We start from the raw sequence: 14,714 nt of genomic DNA, 5'->3' as shown, positions 1-14,714 counted from the left end.
TTTAAAAAATAAACCCAATTTCATGCAGTGGTCCAGATCAGTCCCAGGTCTGAGATGCCCTGAAGGAGGGAGTCATGAGGTCTTTGCGTGGCGGGGGAGTTCAGCGTGTGGGCAGAGCAGTGGTCGATCATGTGCAGGGACTATTCATCAGCTAGCAGCTCTGCCTGTTAGGGGTCTTTTCCAGAGCTCCGCAACAGGAATCTCCACGTAAGTGAACATGCTCAGCCCACCCCAAACCGTCCTGCCTGGAACCTCTTCTCTAAAACATACAATGTTTTACAAGATCTTGCTCAACTTTATCTCTTCCCAGAAATTTTCTCTTTTCCATTACTGGTTCATCCTCTTCAGTGTATACGTTTAGGCTCCATCCTCAGAAATTATTTTATAGGTCTGACTTGGGGGGCTCGGAAACCTACATTACTAACAAGCAGCCTAATGATTCTAATATGGATAGTTCATGGTCTACACTTTTGAGGAACAAAATCAACCTGCAAGTACGTGGTGACTGTCAAAGAAGAGCCAAAAGAATGAGTTTCATTATAGCTTTAAGAAATTAAAAACATATTAGGTGATCACAATATATGCTCCCAAGTTTTTTAGAGGCCAGTTCCAGACACTTCCTCATCTTTTGCATAAGACTTTCATCTCAACCTTCCTTCTCGTGACTGGAACACCCTCCCACCAAGCGCCCAGACAAGAAGTCTACATATGCCCGTTGCTACCCAACAACGTACACACTTGTCAGGGGCCCCACACCCGGTAACACCTTTCTAGTTTTGGTTGCTGGTCTTAAGTCAAGAGCACACGGCACACAAAATCCGACGTGTGGGTATGAGATGGGAGCAGCTGTGTAAATGGGAGTCTGTGGCAGTACCTGGAGTCTTGAGAGAAAGAGGTCATGTGTTTGTGACTGAAAGAAAAATAGTTGTCTGTAAAAAATTTTAAAGATTCATCTTTAAACATTCCAGTTATAGTCACTGTTTCCTATTTTAACTGAAATAAATTTGTGCTCCTGCACAAAAACACACTCAATCTCTCCTTCTAAGAAACTATTCTGTTTAATAGTGCACTTCATTTATGCTACAGGATGCGCAGGATTGGGAAGACGGAACCAAAGATCATCCCTTCAGCTGGGAAACTCGGGAGCTCCATCCTAACCCAGCAACGCGGCCCAGTCAGGCCAGAGACTCCCTTCTCTGGGCTTTGCTTTTTCTTTGCATTCATACTTGGCTGCTGAAGTCAGAGGTGGGGTCAGGAGGGATCCGGCTGCTGGGGCCAGGTGTCATAGGTCACAGGGGACAGAGGGCAGGGCAAGCTGGCTGAGTGAGCTCCATAAAAGCATTCCTAGTAACTGGGGGTTTGGGTTAAATCGCTTTCCAACACAGGAGTGGGGAGAGGAACAGGGAGAGAGCAGGAGGGAAACCAGGCCAATGCCAAACGCTTCTGCTCCCCTCCGTTAGACTTACTGGTATTCGGATGGATTTCGCAGCCATATCTATCACAGGAGGGAAGTACAAGGAGTTCTCCAACAAAACTGCCTGCCTTGCTGCTCTTGGAAACCTGGGCTTGCTGCTCCAAGAGCCCTGCAAAATAGTTATCACAGAAAACCTCTTGGGGTCCCCACCCCCAATAAAATAACACATCCCTCAGCACCAAGTTTTTCCATAATTAATGAAGTCATGAGACAACAAAAAAATAGCACATTCCTTATCAAAACTTAAAGCTGGATTAGGAACAGTGGCTTTGAAATACAGCCTCCATTTCCCCTTCTTATCAAATAGGACTCAGAACATTCTTTCCACTGCCTTCTGTGCTGACTATACTGACTCCGACTACAGGAATCCTTGGAATTTTATTCCTACTGTGCTTCCATTCCCCACCTTGGAAAGAAAGGCTCCTCTGGTGTGAAAAAAAATGGTCTAGTGCAAACTCCCTTCCAGAATGGAAGGTGATAAGTCCCAGAGCCTCCCTCTCATTCGCAGCACTTAACCTGCCGCTCGCCACCTGGTGTCATTCTTGGGGAAACAGACTAGGTAGCTTCATCACTGTGCCAGGATGATTTGCCCAATTTGCCCCATTCTCTAAAGTGAAAGGGTTGAGTCGGAAGGGATACATTCTAACTTATTCATACTCATATAGTAAGGCAGGAGCTCTTTAGACTCAGAGGAAGTGAGGAAAACAGGTGTGTGGCTGTCTTTCATGTAGACTCTCGGATATTTAATTCAGCAGTAACTCTGAGAGAACTTTTGCTCATTCCCATCACATTCAAAGGCTTCTCTCCAGTGTGAATTCTCTGATGGCGAACAAGGGCTGAGCTATACCTAAAGGCTTTCCCACACTCACTACATTCATAGGGATTCTCCCCTGTGTGGATTCTTTGATGCTGAATAAGGCCTGAACTATAGGTAAACTTTCCTCCACATTCCATACATTCATAGGGCTTCTCTCCAGTGTGGATTCTCTGGTGCTGATAGAGGTGTGAGCTCTGGCTGAAGGCCTTCCCACACTCGTTACATTCATAGGGCTTCTCTCCAGTGTGGATTCTCTGGTGATGGATGAGGGTGGAGCTCCTACTAAAAGCCTTCCCGCATTCATTGCAAGCATACGGTTTCTCTCCAGTGTGGATTCTCTGATGATGAGTGAGGGTAGAGCTCCAGCTAAAGGTTTTCCCACATTCGTTACATTCATAGGGCTTCTCCCCGGTATGGATCCTCCGATGCAGAATGAGGGCAGAGCTACAACTAAAGGTCTTCCCACAATCATTACATTCGTAAGGTTTCTCTCCGGTGTGGATTCTCTGATGCTGAATAAGGTGTGAGCTCTGGCTGAAGGCCTTCCCACACTCACTACATTCGTAGGGTTTCTCCCCTGTGTGGATTCTCTGATGTTGAATAAGGTCTGAAGTTCTATTAAAGCTCTTGCTACATTCATCACACTTATGGGGTCTGTCTCCCATAGGAAGTCTCTGATGCGAAATGAGGTTAGGACTCACAGTGAAGCTGTTCCCAAAATCATTATATTTCTCACTTCTCTCTCCTGCAGGGCTTAGCTTTTCCTCAACTGTCACTTGACCAAAATCTTCTATCTTCCTATTCAATCTTTCTCCAGAGGAGTTCCCCATTTGCCTCTTTAGACTGACTTTTTGTTCATAGGCTTCTTCAAACTTAAGACCCTGAGAAATATCCTTTTGGAATCTTCCCAACAGCACCCCACGTGATCCTGTATCTTCAGAAATTTCTTGATCGTGCTCAGTTCTGGTCTCACCATCTGGCACAATACAAAATACAAACATCACTTGTCCCTTGTGGAAGAAAGAATCAAAACCAGAGGGCAGGATAATTACGAGAAGAATGTTCATAGGGCTAAAAGCACATGCCTCTTACCTGCGTGCAGACCTGCCCAGGCTGGGGGCAGCCGAGGCATGCTAAGATAATTGCCTTGAGGAAACAGTGAAGGAGAAAGGCAGGAAGCAAAATCAAAGCAAAAAGAGTTAGAAGTAAGGAGAAGGCTGGAGATGGGAGGAGAGGAAGACAGACCAGGCAGAGGCAGGGAACCAAAAACAGAAGAGAAAGGACATGCTGTTCAATGAAGTGACAAAGTCCCCACAGAGGTCAGAGACTGCAAACACAAGTGGGGAGATGGTGGCTTTCAGAAGATAGGGGAGAACAAATACAAGCAAGCAAGCACAGAAGGCTGATGGGAAACTGCAGCAGAGCAGGAAGAAGCGACAAGGGGGAGGCCACACATGCCAAACCCATGGAACAGGCAAGACAGAGTTCAGTCCATCTCTGGGCCCTAGGCCTAGGAGGCTGTGCTAGAATGTAAGGATTTGACTCATTTGACTTCTCAGTTTTCACTACTTTGGGGTTTTCAAAGGGAGTTTCAGGGACAGAGGATGAATAAGAAGGATTTAGATAGTCAGCATTTTTACTCTGTCAATGTTTTAAAAAGTAAAGACAGCACAATGAACGTCAGCGACAGAAACAGCTGTTTCTCCCTCATCTGAATAGGCACCTCTCAGGACCTCCTTGTTCTCAGCTCCCTTCAAACCCAGGACTCTCGACTCTTCCTCTCAATGCAGCCCAAAGATTGTGTCAAAATCCAGAAATGGAAATCCCGCCGTGGGGGAAAACATGGGATAAGGTCATGTCAAGCAGTCCCAGGGCTCAATTCCAGACCCAAGGCTTGCAGGGGCCTGAAAGGAAATGTACAGGGGTCTCCAGCGGGAGTCAGGGAGACCCTCTGGCACCACCCAGAGAATGTTCTCACTGGAAGCGAATGACAGACAAGGAATTCAGTCCACAGACTAAAGGTTAAAGAAGCCAGCTGCTCCCCGAAACAAGCAGAGATCTCTACCAGAGCTGCTGCACTTGGCCCTGAACAAAGCAACAGATCCCCCAAGGTAGTACAACAGAGAAGAGAAGGAGAGTTCCAGATGTGCCCTTGGGCACAGAGCAGGGCCTCCACGTTTAGGGATCCCAACAGGCTAATCTTTTGGAAAAGGCTCTCAAATATACATTAAGAATCACAGGGAGAAAAAGCACCAGATTTAGAGCCGAAAAGACTAGGTTCAAGTCCTGCTACTTGCCAGCTACACATAAAGCACACATAAAGCACTGAAGACCTCTGACTTCTCTTTCCTCGCCTGTAACATGAGGAGACTACCAGCGGCTTCCATCACTGTGTTACTGAGAGGTAGAGAGAATGTATACAAAACCTCTTTACAAACTCCAACTTACCACACAAACAGGAGTTACTATCATGATTGTTGTTAGAACTTTCTAAGATTAAGTCAATCCTTAGCTCATCATTTTGTGATTCGACTATTACTACCAAACAAGGAAACAGAAAAATGCCACGGGACTTTTACTGAGAAAGCAAACTCCTTACCCAGCGAGAACACATTTCCATAATTCTCCAGCATCACATCCCTATAGAGGTCCCTCTGAGCAGGCTCCAAACGCTTCCACTCCTTTCGGATGAAGTACACAGCTACATCCTCAAATGTCACCAGCTCCTGAAACAACACGGTCTTGCATGCAATTTCAGGGTGAGGGATGGGACTGGCAGCACCAAATAAATAAGTAAGTAAGTAAGTAAGTAAGTAACGGGATGAGGCCGAATGATGCGTATCTACGAGGTGGGGGGGAGGAGGTTATGGTGCAGGAAGAGAGGACTCCGTTATTCAGCAGGAAAGGACCATGTCCCTGATACAGCGAAATCACGGTTTAGGGCACCAAATGGATGTCACTGCACAAACGTTTCCACAAAATGGGAAGGAAAAAAAAGAAGGATAAAGGAAACCACAGCTCACCTGGGACTTGGCCTTTAGCAGTGCAGCTGCCAACATCTCATCCCCCAGGCTGTCCTTGTCAGAATACGCAGGAACTTTTGAGGAAGGAAGAGCTGAAAGACAATAAAAGGGTCCGTGAGTGAAGTCATCTGCTCTCTGGCCTCCGAACCCACAGTAAACTCATGGGGTCCTGGAACAATCTAGGGCCCACTCCCTCTTACACATCTAAGTTTCATTCCCCAGTGGCTGTGAAAGGTGCTTACACAGGCACATTCAGTGTGCGTCCCTCCTCCAGAGGAGGGATGTCCAAAGCCCTGTTGATGCTGCTCTCCATCTGCCCCAGGTCCCTTCCTTTCTGTCCAGTCGCTGCTTCTCAGGGAAGCAGGCCCAGTCCTCCCATTAGTGATCAGCACTTTCTTGTCCTTTCTCCCAAGCTCGGATAGAAACGTAGACATTCCTGCTCACGTCCCTTCCACCCCTCTCCGCATTTCTCAACTCAAACTCATGCATGAAGGTCTCCTAGACCAGAGGAAACCAGTAGCCTGACTGAACAGATAATGCCCATTATTCTTTCTCTTCATCCCCAAGATCAAATCTAAATACTACATGTTTCCTATTTCTCTGCTTGATCACATACCTTCTTCTGTAATTCTATTTTTTTTTTTTTTTTGTAAGTAGGCTTCACGCTCAGTGCAGAGCCCAATACGGAGCTTGAACTCACGACCCTGAAATCAAGACCTGAGCTGAGATCAAGAGTCGGATGCTTAACTGACCGAGCTAGCCAGGTGCCTCTTCTTTAATCCTTAAGTTAACATATTTGCCCCTTAGAGACTCTAAACCCCTAGAAACACTGGATTGTGTACAATAACCTACAGAGTTCCTTACGTGCTTCTTCCTGATAAGCACACCCTTTAGGACTGTAATTGGCTCTAAGTCAGTGGCACAGTTGATGGAAGCAAAATACAAATACTTTAATGGCTTCTACTCATTTTATCCTTTTGCCTGTGACCTACAAAGCCAAGAGCCCCTCAAGTGCAAGCTCCTAAAGTACACAAACGAGGACTATGAAGTTGGCAGCTACCGAGCACCTGGGAAGTCTGTGATTATAACGGTTTTCTTAATTCCGCATGAGGTACCAACAGCACTTCAAAAACGCCTGAGCTATAAAACCTGATAAGCTGTACATCATTATCGTCTTTAGTCAGCTTTCCCTCCAGACTATTAGCTACTGACTATCAGCTACCGACTATCAGCTACTGAAAGGGAAGGACTGTGTCTCCGCCACATGTGGATTCCAGTAGCTGGCCCAGCGCCTGGTGAATAAGAGATTCAGCGTGACTGGGGAATGTCTGAATGCAAGAATAAATGAATCCCTGTTGCTTACCACTCTCAAGCAGGGGCTGAGGTTCCTGAGATACGCAATCAGCCTGAGTTTCCATCGGTAGGGCCAGAAGCTCTGGGTCTCTGGTCTACTATCTGCAGACTCAGCAGGAAGAAGGTTTTGAATGAGAATGCGGAAGCACTGCAGAAGCAAAGTTCAAGGTGCAATGGTTAAAAAAAAACAAAACAGATGAACAAAAAAAAAAAAAACCTCCTGGGAGCTAGTATTTCAGGTAGTCCCCAAGACTAGCAAGAGAAAAACACAGAAACGGGGACCAGCCTTCCAGATCCTGGTAAATACATACACCTGCTCCCTGTGATGAACCTGCACGGGCACCACAGAAAGGGCCCCATTCCTAGACAACATCCCACCTCTGGCTCCCACAATGTACTGAGTGATATTTGTAACGACAAAAGATGTGGAATACTGGTGTCAAATAATGACACTGACAGAATGAAACACTAAACAACGACTGAAATAAAAAACAGAAGAAAATGAAAAAGTGTGCACACATATATTTACAAAACATGTATGTATTGTATCAACTTTTAAGGATGTTTAGGATAGTGCATAAAGCTAAACATTTACAGATTCTTTTTCTTTCTTTCTATCTTTCTATCTATCTATCTATCAAGAGAGAGGGAGGGAGGGAGGGAGGGAGGAGGGGAGAGGGGGAGAGGGAGGGAGGGAGGGAGGGAGGGAGAGAGGGAGAGAGGGAGGGAGGGAGAGAGAGAGAGAGGGAGGGAGGAGGGGAGAGGGGAAGAGAGCGAGGGAGAGGGAGGGAGAGGGAGGGAGGGGGGAGAGAGAGAGAGGGAGGGAGGAAGAGAGGGAGAGGGAGGGAGAGAGAGAGGGAGGAGGGGAGAGGGGTAGAGAGAGAGCAAGAGAGAGGGAGGGAGAGGGAGGGAGAGGGAGGGGGCGGGGGAGGGAGAGGGAGAGAGAGGGAGGGAGGGAGGGGGAGAGGGAGGGAGAGGGAGAGGGGGAGGGGGAGGGGGAGAGGGGGAGAGCGGGGGAGAGGGAGAGAGAGCGAGCATGAGCAGGGGAGGGGCAGAGAGAGGGAGACACAGAATCCAAAGCAGGTTCTGAGCTGTTAGCACGGAGCCTGATGCAGGGCTCGAACTTAGGAGCCGTGAGATCATGACCTGAGCAGAAATCAGATGCTTAACTGACTGAGCCACCCAGGCACCCCTTTGCAGATTTTTAAAAAAAAACCCTCACAGACAGTAGAACTAGGAAAAAAAATTTTTACTTTATTAGGCTTCTGGCTATTGTACCAAATTTTGAGGATAAGGGGCCACGAAACAGCACCTAAATAGCAGAGATTGGAAAAACTTTTCATGAGTTTTCTGGCTCCCATTTAAAAAACCCTGGGGAAATAACACCTGATGCCCAGAACTAGGGCAAACAGCTCAGATTAATTAAATAAGATAAATCCTTCCTCTCCTAAGATGGTTGTCTGCTTCCAGTCTCAGCCAAAGGCAGGATGCCACTGAGGGACAGGGGCTCCTTCTGTGGTCCTCGTGCAGTGTCATCACAGGGAGCAGGTGTATGTATACACCAGATCTGGAGGCCTGGTCCCCATCACCGAGAAGGCAGCAGCCAGCCTTCTTTCTATCTCCCCTTTCTCCTAATATATCTCCTTGGAGAAGAATCTAAATCCCTGACGCAGGGACCAATACTTTGTGAAGAAACATAAGCTTACTTATTACTCCCTGCTGATGTCCCACTGCTCAGTTGCTATGACCAGCAAAAGAGATCTGTTCTTTGTGGCTCGAGTGAATAAAATGAAACATCAGTATCTAGACCGAGGTTTGGATCTCAAGTGGAAGTTTCTACTGCCCTCTTGAATGCTGTGACAAGAACCAGCAGACCCAGGAAAGGCGCAGCAGCTACCAGAGCTTCCTTGCACTTAGGCAAGAGAAGAGAAAAAAATACACCTGGATTTCATCTACCTCCCTCTTTACATATTTGTTCGTATAACAAACAACCGTTGAGTGTACTACGCTGCAAGGCACTACTGAAAGGAGTAAAAACACAGGAACGTAAGCGGTATCTGCTTCCTCGTTATAGACCGCTGCATTCACAGAAGGCATAAAAAGGGGCGGGGCCCAGAGAGTCACTCAGAGCTCACAGAACTCTTGTCTTTGGGCACCAAGGAGGTACAGAATGCCCACCACCAAAGTCTTTACACAGAGAAAGGCACTGACTGAGGCACGGGCCAGGCCCAAGGGCAATCAAGGTGACACACCCTACTGCCACCAGAGCTCTCCTCGCTGGGTCCCTTCAACTCTGTCTCAGAACCAGCCATCTTTTGTTCCTATCAACCAACTTTACAATTTCCAGGACTGTTTATAAGCAGACCCCTGCAACAAATCAGCTCTTAGTCCAAACTCTCTTTAAAGGAAAATCAGAGGCTCTGACTCCAGAGGAAAAAAAGTAAGCCTCCCTCCTCACAGCTGGGTTAACCAAAGCTGGAACTCAAAGGCATATTGTTGAGAACAAGTCCCCAGTGTCTGGATCAGTACACAGTGTTTCTCATGGGAAGAAAAATCTCCATTGTGCCCCCACAGCGTCAGGTCCAGGCAGGGCCCTTCCTTGCTCTGCTGCCAACACCTCTCCCTGAAGCTGCTCCTGGGGACCGAGAAAGATGACCTGGCAGTGAGAACGAGTCATGAAAAGCTTTACCTGCTGGAATCTTTCCTTCCTTCTTTGGAGTTAGTTGCTAGAGTGGCAATTACCGGGAATTTGGAAGCCTCTGTTCAAGTTCCTGGGAATTCTAACTTTAGTTGATGCCAATGCTGCTGTGTGATGAAGGAAAAAAAAATTTTTTTAATATTCAAACTTCATTTCTACTCAAAGGAAAAAAAAAAGACAGAGAGAGAACATATACTAATCAATACAATTAAGACTACAACTGGTACTTGGGTTGCACCCCTAGAGAGGTGAAAGGCAACTGAAATTTCTCCAGGTCAACCTTCCACCCAGTGTAAGAAATGGCTGCCTGGCTGGCTCAGTCAGTAAAGCATGCAACTCTTGATCTCAGGGTTGTGAGTTCAAACCCCATGAAAGAAAGGAAAGAAAGAAAAGAAAGAAAAGACCTTCTCAAGTTCCCAATATTCTGACAGCTAACATGCAAGAAACTCTCAAATTCAGCAGGGAGTCTGTTTCATGGCTGCACAGCTCAGCCATCAGAGGTCTTCGGCTAGAGCTGAAAATCTATCCCCTTGGACCTTCACCTCACAGAGGCCTAGTACCCTATGGAGCTTCAAGAATAGAATCTTTTCTTTCCAGGCAACTGTTGATCAAACACTTGTAAACCACACTGATGCCCACTCTCTACAAACTTCTCTTCTTGGGGATAAATACCTTTAGCTCCTCTCATTATTCCATAGATTTCAGGTTCATCATCCTGCTTATCCTCCCCTGGAGTCTACAAATGCCATTCAGAACGTAAACATCCTTCTGCGTTCAATCCCACTTCAAAAGCCGATCAAATCAGGGATCTAACACAGCTGAAAATGGGAGCCAGACACAGCTGTACCATTCCCCGTAAGAGACTCGATTTATTGAACGCCCGTAGGATTATTCCCGGGATCTGAGTTTGCACACTCTCCGCTCCTTCGCCCCATTCCAGACCAAGTTCTAACTGCGAATACTTCGTTGAACTCCTCAGATCCTCACACCCGTCTAAGTAAAAACAGACTTCCCCTGCCGCTGGCGCGAACAACCGCGTCAACAACAAATAAAAGCGTCTGGGAGAGTTACCAAGTTAGGGGCGCTGTCATCAGCTGTTCTAAAGAGAGGGACCCGTTTACAGCCATACTGGAACTTTTAAGTGCTCGAACTGGGCAAAGTCACAAAACCAGAACCGGAGCCCCTTTCCTCCCGTCCTGGCAGGGCCCCGTTTGGAGGAAGGAAGCCCCGGGGAAAGCGGAGTCCAGGACCGGCTGCGGGGGACGGAGCGGCGCGTCCCGGCGCCCTGCTCCCGGCGGGCCTGGGGGCCCCGCGGGCCGCAGCGGCGCGGACACCACCCCCTTCCCCGGCGACCACAGTCTCCGTCTCACCGCGAGCCCCGCGGGCGGCCGGACTCACCCTGGGGGCAAGGACGGGAGATCTGGGGAGCCGGACACGGACCAGGCCGTGTCGGACCCTGTCACAGACCCACACACCGGGACAGAACAAAGAACGGAAGTTCTCTCTGTTTCGCTTCCGGGTCGGCGCTTTTCACCGCCCACGCTATCCCCCTTGGCCCCTCCGCGCCCACTTGTTCTCTCTAGGAACATGGGAGGTGTTCTCCTCTCGGTGGTTTGGCGCCCTCGCCCATACCGGCCCTGGCTTTCCGGCCCGCCGCCGCGCCCCCTGTTGGCTGGGCCAGGCGAAGAGCCGCGTACCTCGGCCTCTGAGCGCGTGGTCTGGTGCCGCTGACCCCGAGCAGGCGGCGGGGGCGGCCGGGGTCCCCCACGAGCTGCCGAAGGCAGGGGAGAGCGCACCTTGCCCCAGCGACCGGGGTCCCGAGCCGACCCGCTGGAAAAAGCAAGACTTTCGAAGGATTCATCAATAGAAAAAAAAAAAAATCACCTTTATTTGAAATTCCCAAATAAACCAAGTTTATGCTTCAAAAACCAAGTTTTGTGTTTGTTTCATGTAAAAATGCCCCCTTTAAGTTACTAAAATCTGAAGAAGCCATTGCAGCCCGTCAGTTACCGTAAAGACAAAACCTGCCCAAGTTGATGGGAGAGAAAAGTCGGGGAAGTTACCGATGGATGCATCCGAAGAAAACAAAACAGGCGAAGCCCCCCTGCAGGTACCAAATGTGTGAAATGCTTGAAGGAATGAGGGGGAGGCTTCCCGTTTCCCTCACTTTTATGCCCTCACTGGAGGATCCCTGTAAGTGTCCGGAATCAAATCCTTACAAAAACGAGACCTTGTGATATCCCGCTCAACGAGGGCCCTCCTGACTCCCCTTGTAGCCCTGCCTCCCATTTGATCCCAGCTTTCACTACATCCAGTATTTATGGTGCCCATGATCAGCTCTGCGATTGCAACAGAACTTACTCTCCACTGACTTGCAGTCTAAGAGCCATAATTTAAATAACCAATTCCAGGAAAACATGATAAGTGCTAGGGAAAGGAGACTTTCCAGAAGTGTTGCAGGCCCTGGAGGGGAAGGGAGGTGCAACAAACAGAGGGAACAGCCAGGGCAAATGCCTGGAGGCAGGACAAAACAATGCACTAGTAACGCATATAACTTGTGCGTGGCCGGAGAAGGGTGGGGCCCATACCTTCTAGACCACAGTGAGATTTTGAGCAAATACTTGGCATATCCAAGCCACTCAGTAAACTCAATACCCACCCACACCCCCCACCAAAACAAACACACACAACCCCTGTTTTTTTTTTTTGTTTGTTTGTTTTTGTTTTTGTTTTTTTTTTATCTCTTCATTCTGTTTTCTTCCACTCCTAACCTCAGGGACAAGAAGTTCAAGAGCTATGGAAGGAGGCAGTGGCAAGCAGAACAGGGAAGGGTGGAAATAGAGGGAGTCTCTTCAAAATGGGATTGTTCTGTAAAAGGTCTCCTAATGCCAATCCAAGGGGAACAGCTCTTAGACTCCCAGCACCTTCAATGCAATCAGTTCTATTACTCTGGGGCTCAGAAGTCAATTTGTAATTTACGTGGGCATTTGCCCCAGAGCCCAGCCACTTGGGTAATTCTCAGCTAGTTCTCAAATGCCACACTCTTAATGATTATTCTTCTGAGTCCATGATCTCTATAGTGCCATGAATCACCTAAGGGACTCTCAAAGCAGTCCACCAAGGTGGGAAAGAAAGTAGCTGAATTTTGTAAAGCTTTTACCTAAAACAAAGAGAAAAAATGGAGTAAAAAGGTAAGCCTTCCCAAAAGTCAATAGGAGGGCATGCACTAGTGGCCTCACTGGGGGGTTTCGTGTCAGACTATACCAGTCTTCAGACAAGGATATGAGCAACCTGGCAGGTAGGGATGGGGGATGGAGAACACAAATATTCTCAGAGAGTGTGTGTAGACAGCTAGTTTTGAGAGATTCAATTTCCAGAGTCATACATTTTTTTTTTTAACGTTTATTTATTTTTGAGACAGAGAGAGACAGAGCATGAACGGGGGAGGGTCAGAGAGAGAGGGAGACACAGAATCTGAAACAGGCTCCAGGCTCTGAGCCATCAGCACAGAGCCTGATGCAGGGCTTGAACTCACGAACCGCAAGATCATGACCTGAGCCGAAGTCGGACGCTTAACTGACTGAGCCACCCAGGTGCCCCCAGAGTCTTACATTTTCTATCTGTACATCTTTAAAATTGCTCCCTTGGAAAACATCCCTATGGCCAGGGTGCCCTCCTTCACAGTCATCTTCCCTCCTGGTAGAAGACAGCTAGGCTTCTTTACCCCCAAATCTTACAGTGATGTATTGATCTGGGGTGTCAAACCAACCTTTTGGGGTACCAAGCAAAAGGATTCACTTGAAATACTGCTGCCAGTAAGGATTAGGTGAACAAATCCTTTGTGATTCAAGTGGTTTCCTATTATTTCCTGTCTCAGACTATGAGTCTGGAGTTCTCTTGTCCAGCAAGAAAGCGGGCGCAGAATTAAAGAGGCTAATGTCTATGGGGAGACAAGAGCCTTGAGTAAGGGTCCTTTCTCCATATTTATTAGGATCTTGAAAGCTTAGATATGTGATGGTCGTGCAGAAAGTAAAACAGTAATCATTAACTTGTGTGTGAGAGATAAAGGATCTCAGGGACACACGTTGTTAGAGGTTAGGGTCAAAACATAACCTCTCGGTGCTACACAGATGGCCATTTCCTGCAGGCCCTGCATCTGGTTATCTGTCTTTTCTAAGGACTAAGATAAATGGAGCATGCTATCCTGAGAACCATAAATTACTCAAGATTCCATTATGGCCTGTATATCATTAGCTGTTCTCGGATGTTTTGGTCCTGTTAAGGTGGCTTTCTACCCTATGCCTTTTTAACCCATTTGTGTAAGCATAGAGAATTTTTAAACCTATTTCCCATAACTTCCCTCCAGTAAAAGGAGAGGACAAAACCATTTCTGTTGTAAATCACAGTGTGATTTTGCCATGTAAAATCAACACTGCTATAACTATATTCCTTTTGCCACTCATCTCCTCTATGTGGGCAGGATTTCCCAATATTTACGTCTATAAAAGCAAAAGTAGGGGGTGGTGCCTGGCTGGCTCAGTCTCTAGAGTATGCGACTCTTGATCTCTGGTTGTGCAGTTGTGCGTTCAAGCCCCATGCTGGTCTTTAAAAAAAAAAAAAAGCTTTAAAAAGGAAGAAAATTTTAAAAAGAAAAAGCAAAAGTAGGAATAGATTTAATACTTTATTCTAGTAGTAGGTAATGCCCATCTATTGAGAAAAGCAACACAGTTCCCTCAATCTCAGTGGGGTAAATTCTAATAAACCTAACTTTTTGTTTATTAATCATAGATCAGATTTGTTATATGTTTATATTTTTCTCAATTGTGAAGTAATAGTTATAATGATAACCCAAACCAGGACAAAATTTTAAAGCCTTGCATTCATACAAAATCCAGTATTAATTAAATTTGTTTATATTTAATTTTTTGCAGCAAATTATGTTAATCAGTTATCAATAAAATACTGACCTTATTTCATCTGCAATCCCACACATGCTCCTCCTGATTATTTTGAAGCAAACCCCAGACATGTTTATCTGTAAATATTTCGTTATAATTGCCTATATAAGGACTCTTGGAAAAATAACTGATACCATTACCACATCTAAAATATTTAATAACTTTTAAAATATTATATATGGAGCCAGTGATCAAGTTTCCCTCATTGCCTCAAAATTTTTAATTTTTTATAATTCTGTTTGAATTGTGATCCAAATAAGGTCAATATTGAGATCAGATGATATGGATCTTAAGTTTCTTTTAATCTATGAATTCTCTTTTCATCTTATTTTTCTTCCTTAATAAAAAGATCCTTTAATAAAAAGGATGATTTATCCTGCAGTTTCCCACT

At 46.5% G+C, this 14,714-nt stretch overlaps 1 protein-coding gene across 7 annotated transcripts in view; it reads right to left on the bottom strand.

Annotated features, from left to right (window-relative positions):
* Window positions 1–528: 528 nt before the first annotated feature.
* Window positions 529–14,714, bottom strand: part of ZNF3 (zinc finger protein 3) — a 66,770-nt gene continuing 52,584 nt past the window's right edge. Inside the window, exons 1-6 of one of the 7 annotated variants that reach the window (XM_045460926.1) lie at window positions 10,764–10,890; window positions 9,357–9,472; window positions 6,678–6,815; window positions 5,315–5,406; window positions 4,891–5,017; window positions 529–3,267 (exon numbers count right to left, since the gene is read on the bottom strand). In XM_045460926.1, the coding sequence (XP_045316882.1) occupies window positions 2,198–3,267; window positions 4,891–5,017; window positions 5,315–5,406; window positions 6,678–6,732 (1,344 nt within the window). In that variant the 5' untranslated portion in view covers window positions 6,733–6,815; window positions 9,357–9,472; window positions 10,764–10,890 and the 3' untranslated portion in view covers window positions 529–2,197. Of the gene's footprint in view, window positions 3,268–4,890; window positions 5,018–5,314; window positions 5,407–6,677; window positions 6,816–6,974; window positions 6,999–9,356; window positions 9,473–10,436; window positions 10,891–14,714 lie in introns of those variants that run through there. The other 6 variants (XM_045460929.1, XM_045460924.1, XM_045460927.1 and 3 more) reach the window with 6 other exon arrangements.

The sequence above is a fragment of the Leopardus geoffroyi genome, chromosome E3 (genome assembly GCF_018350155.1).
Source record: "Leopardus geoffroyi isolate Oge1 chromosome E3, O.geoffroyi_Oge1_pat1.0, whole genome shotgun sequence".
Lineage (NCBI taxonomy): Eukaryota > Metazoa > Chordata > Mammalia > Carnivora > Felidae > Leopardus > Leopardus geoffroyi.
The sequence above is the reverse complement of the archived record's forward strand: the minus strand, read 5'-3'. Positions and strand labels throughout refer to the sequence as shown.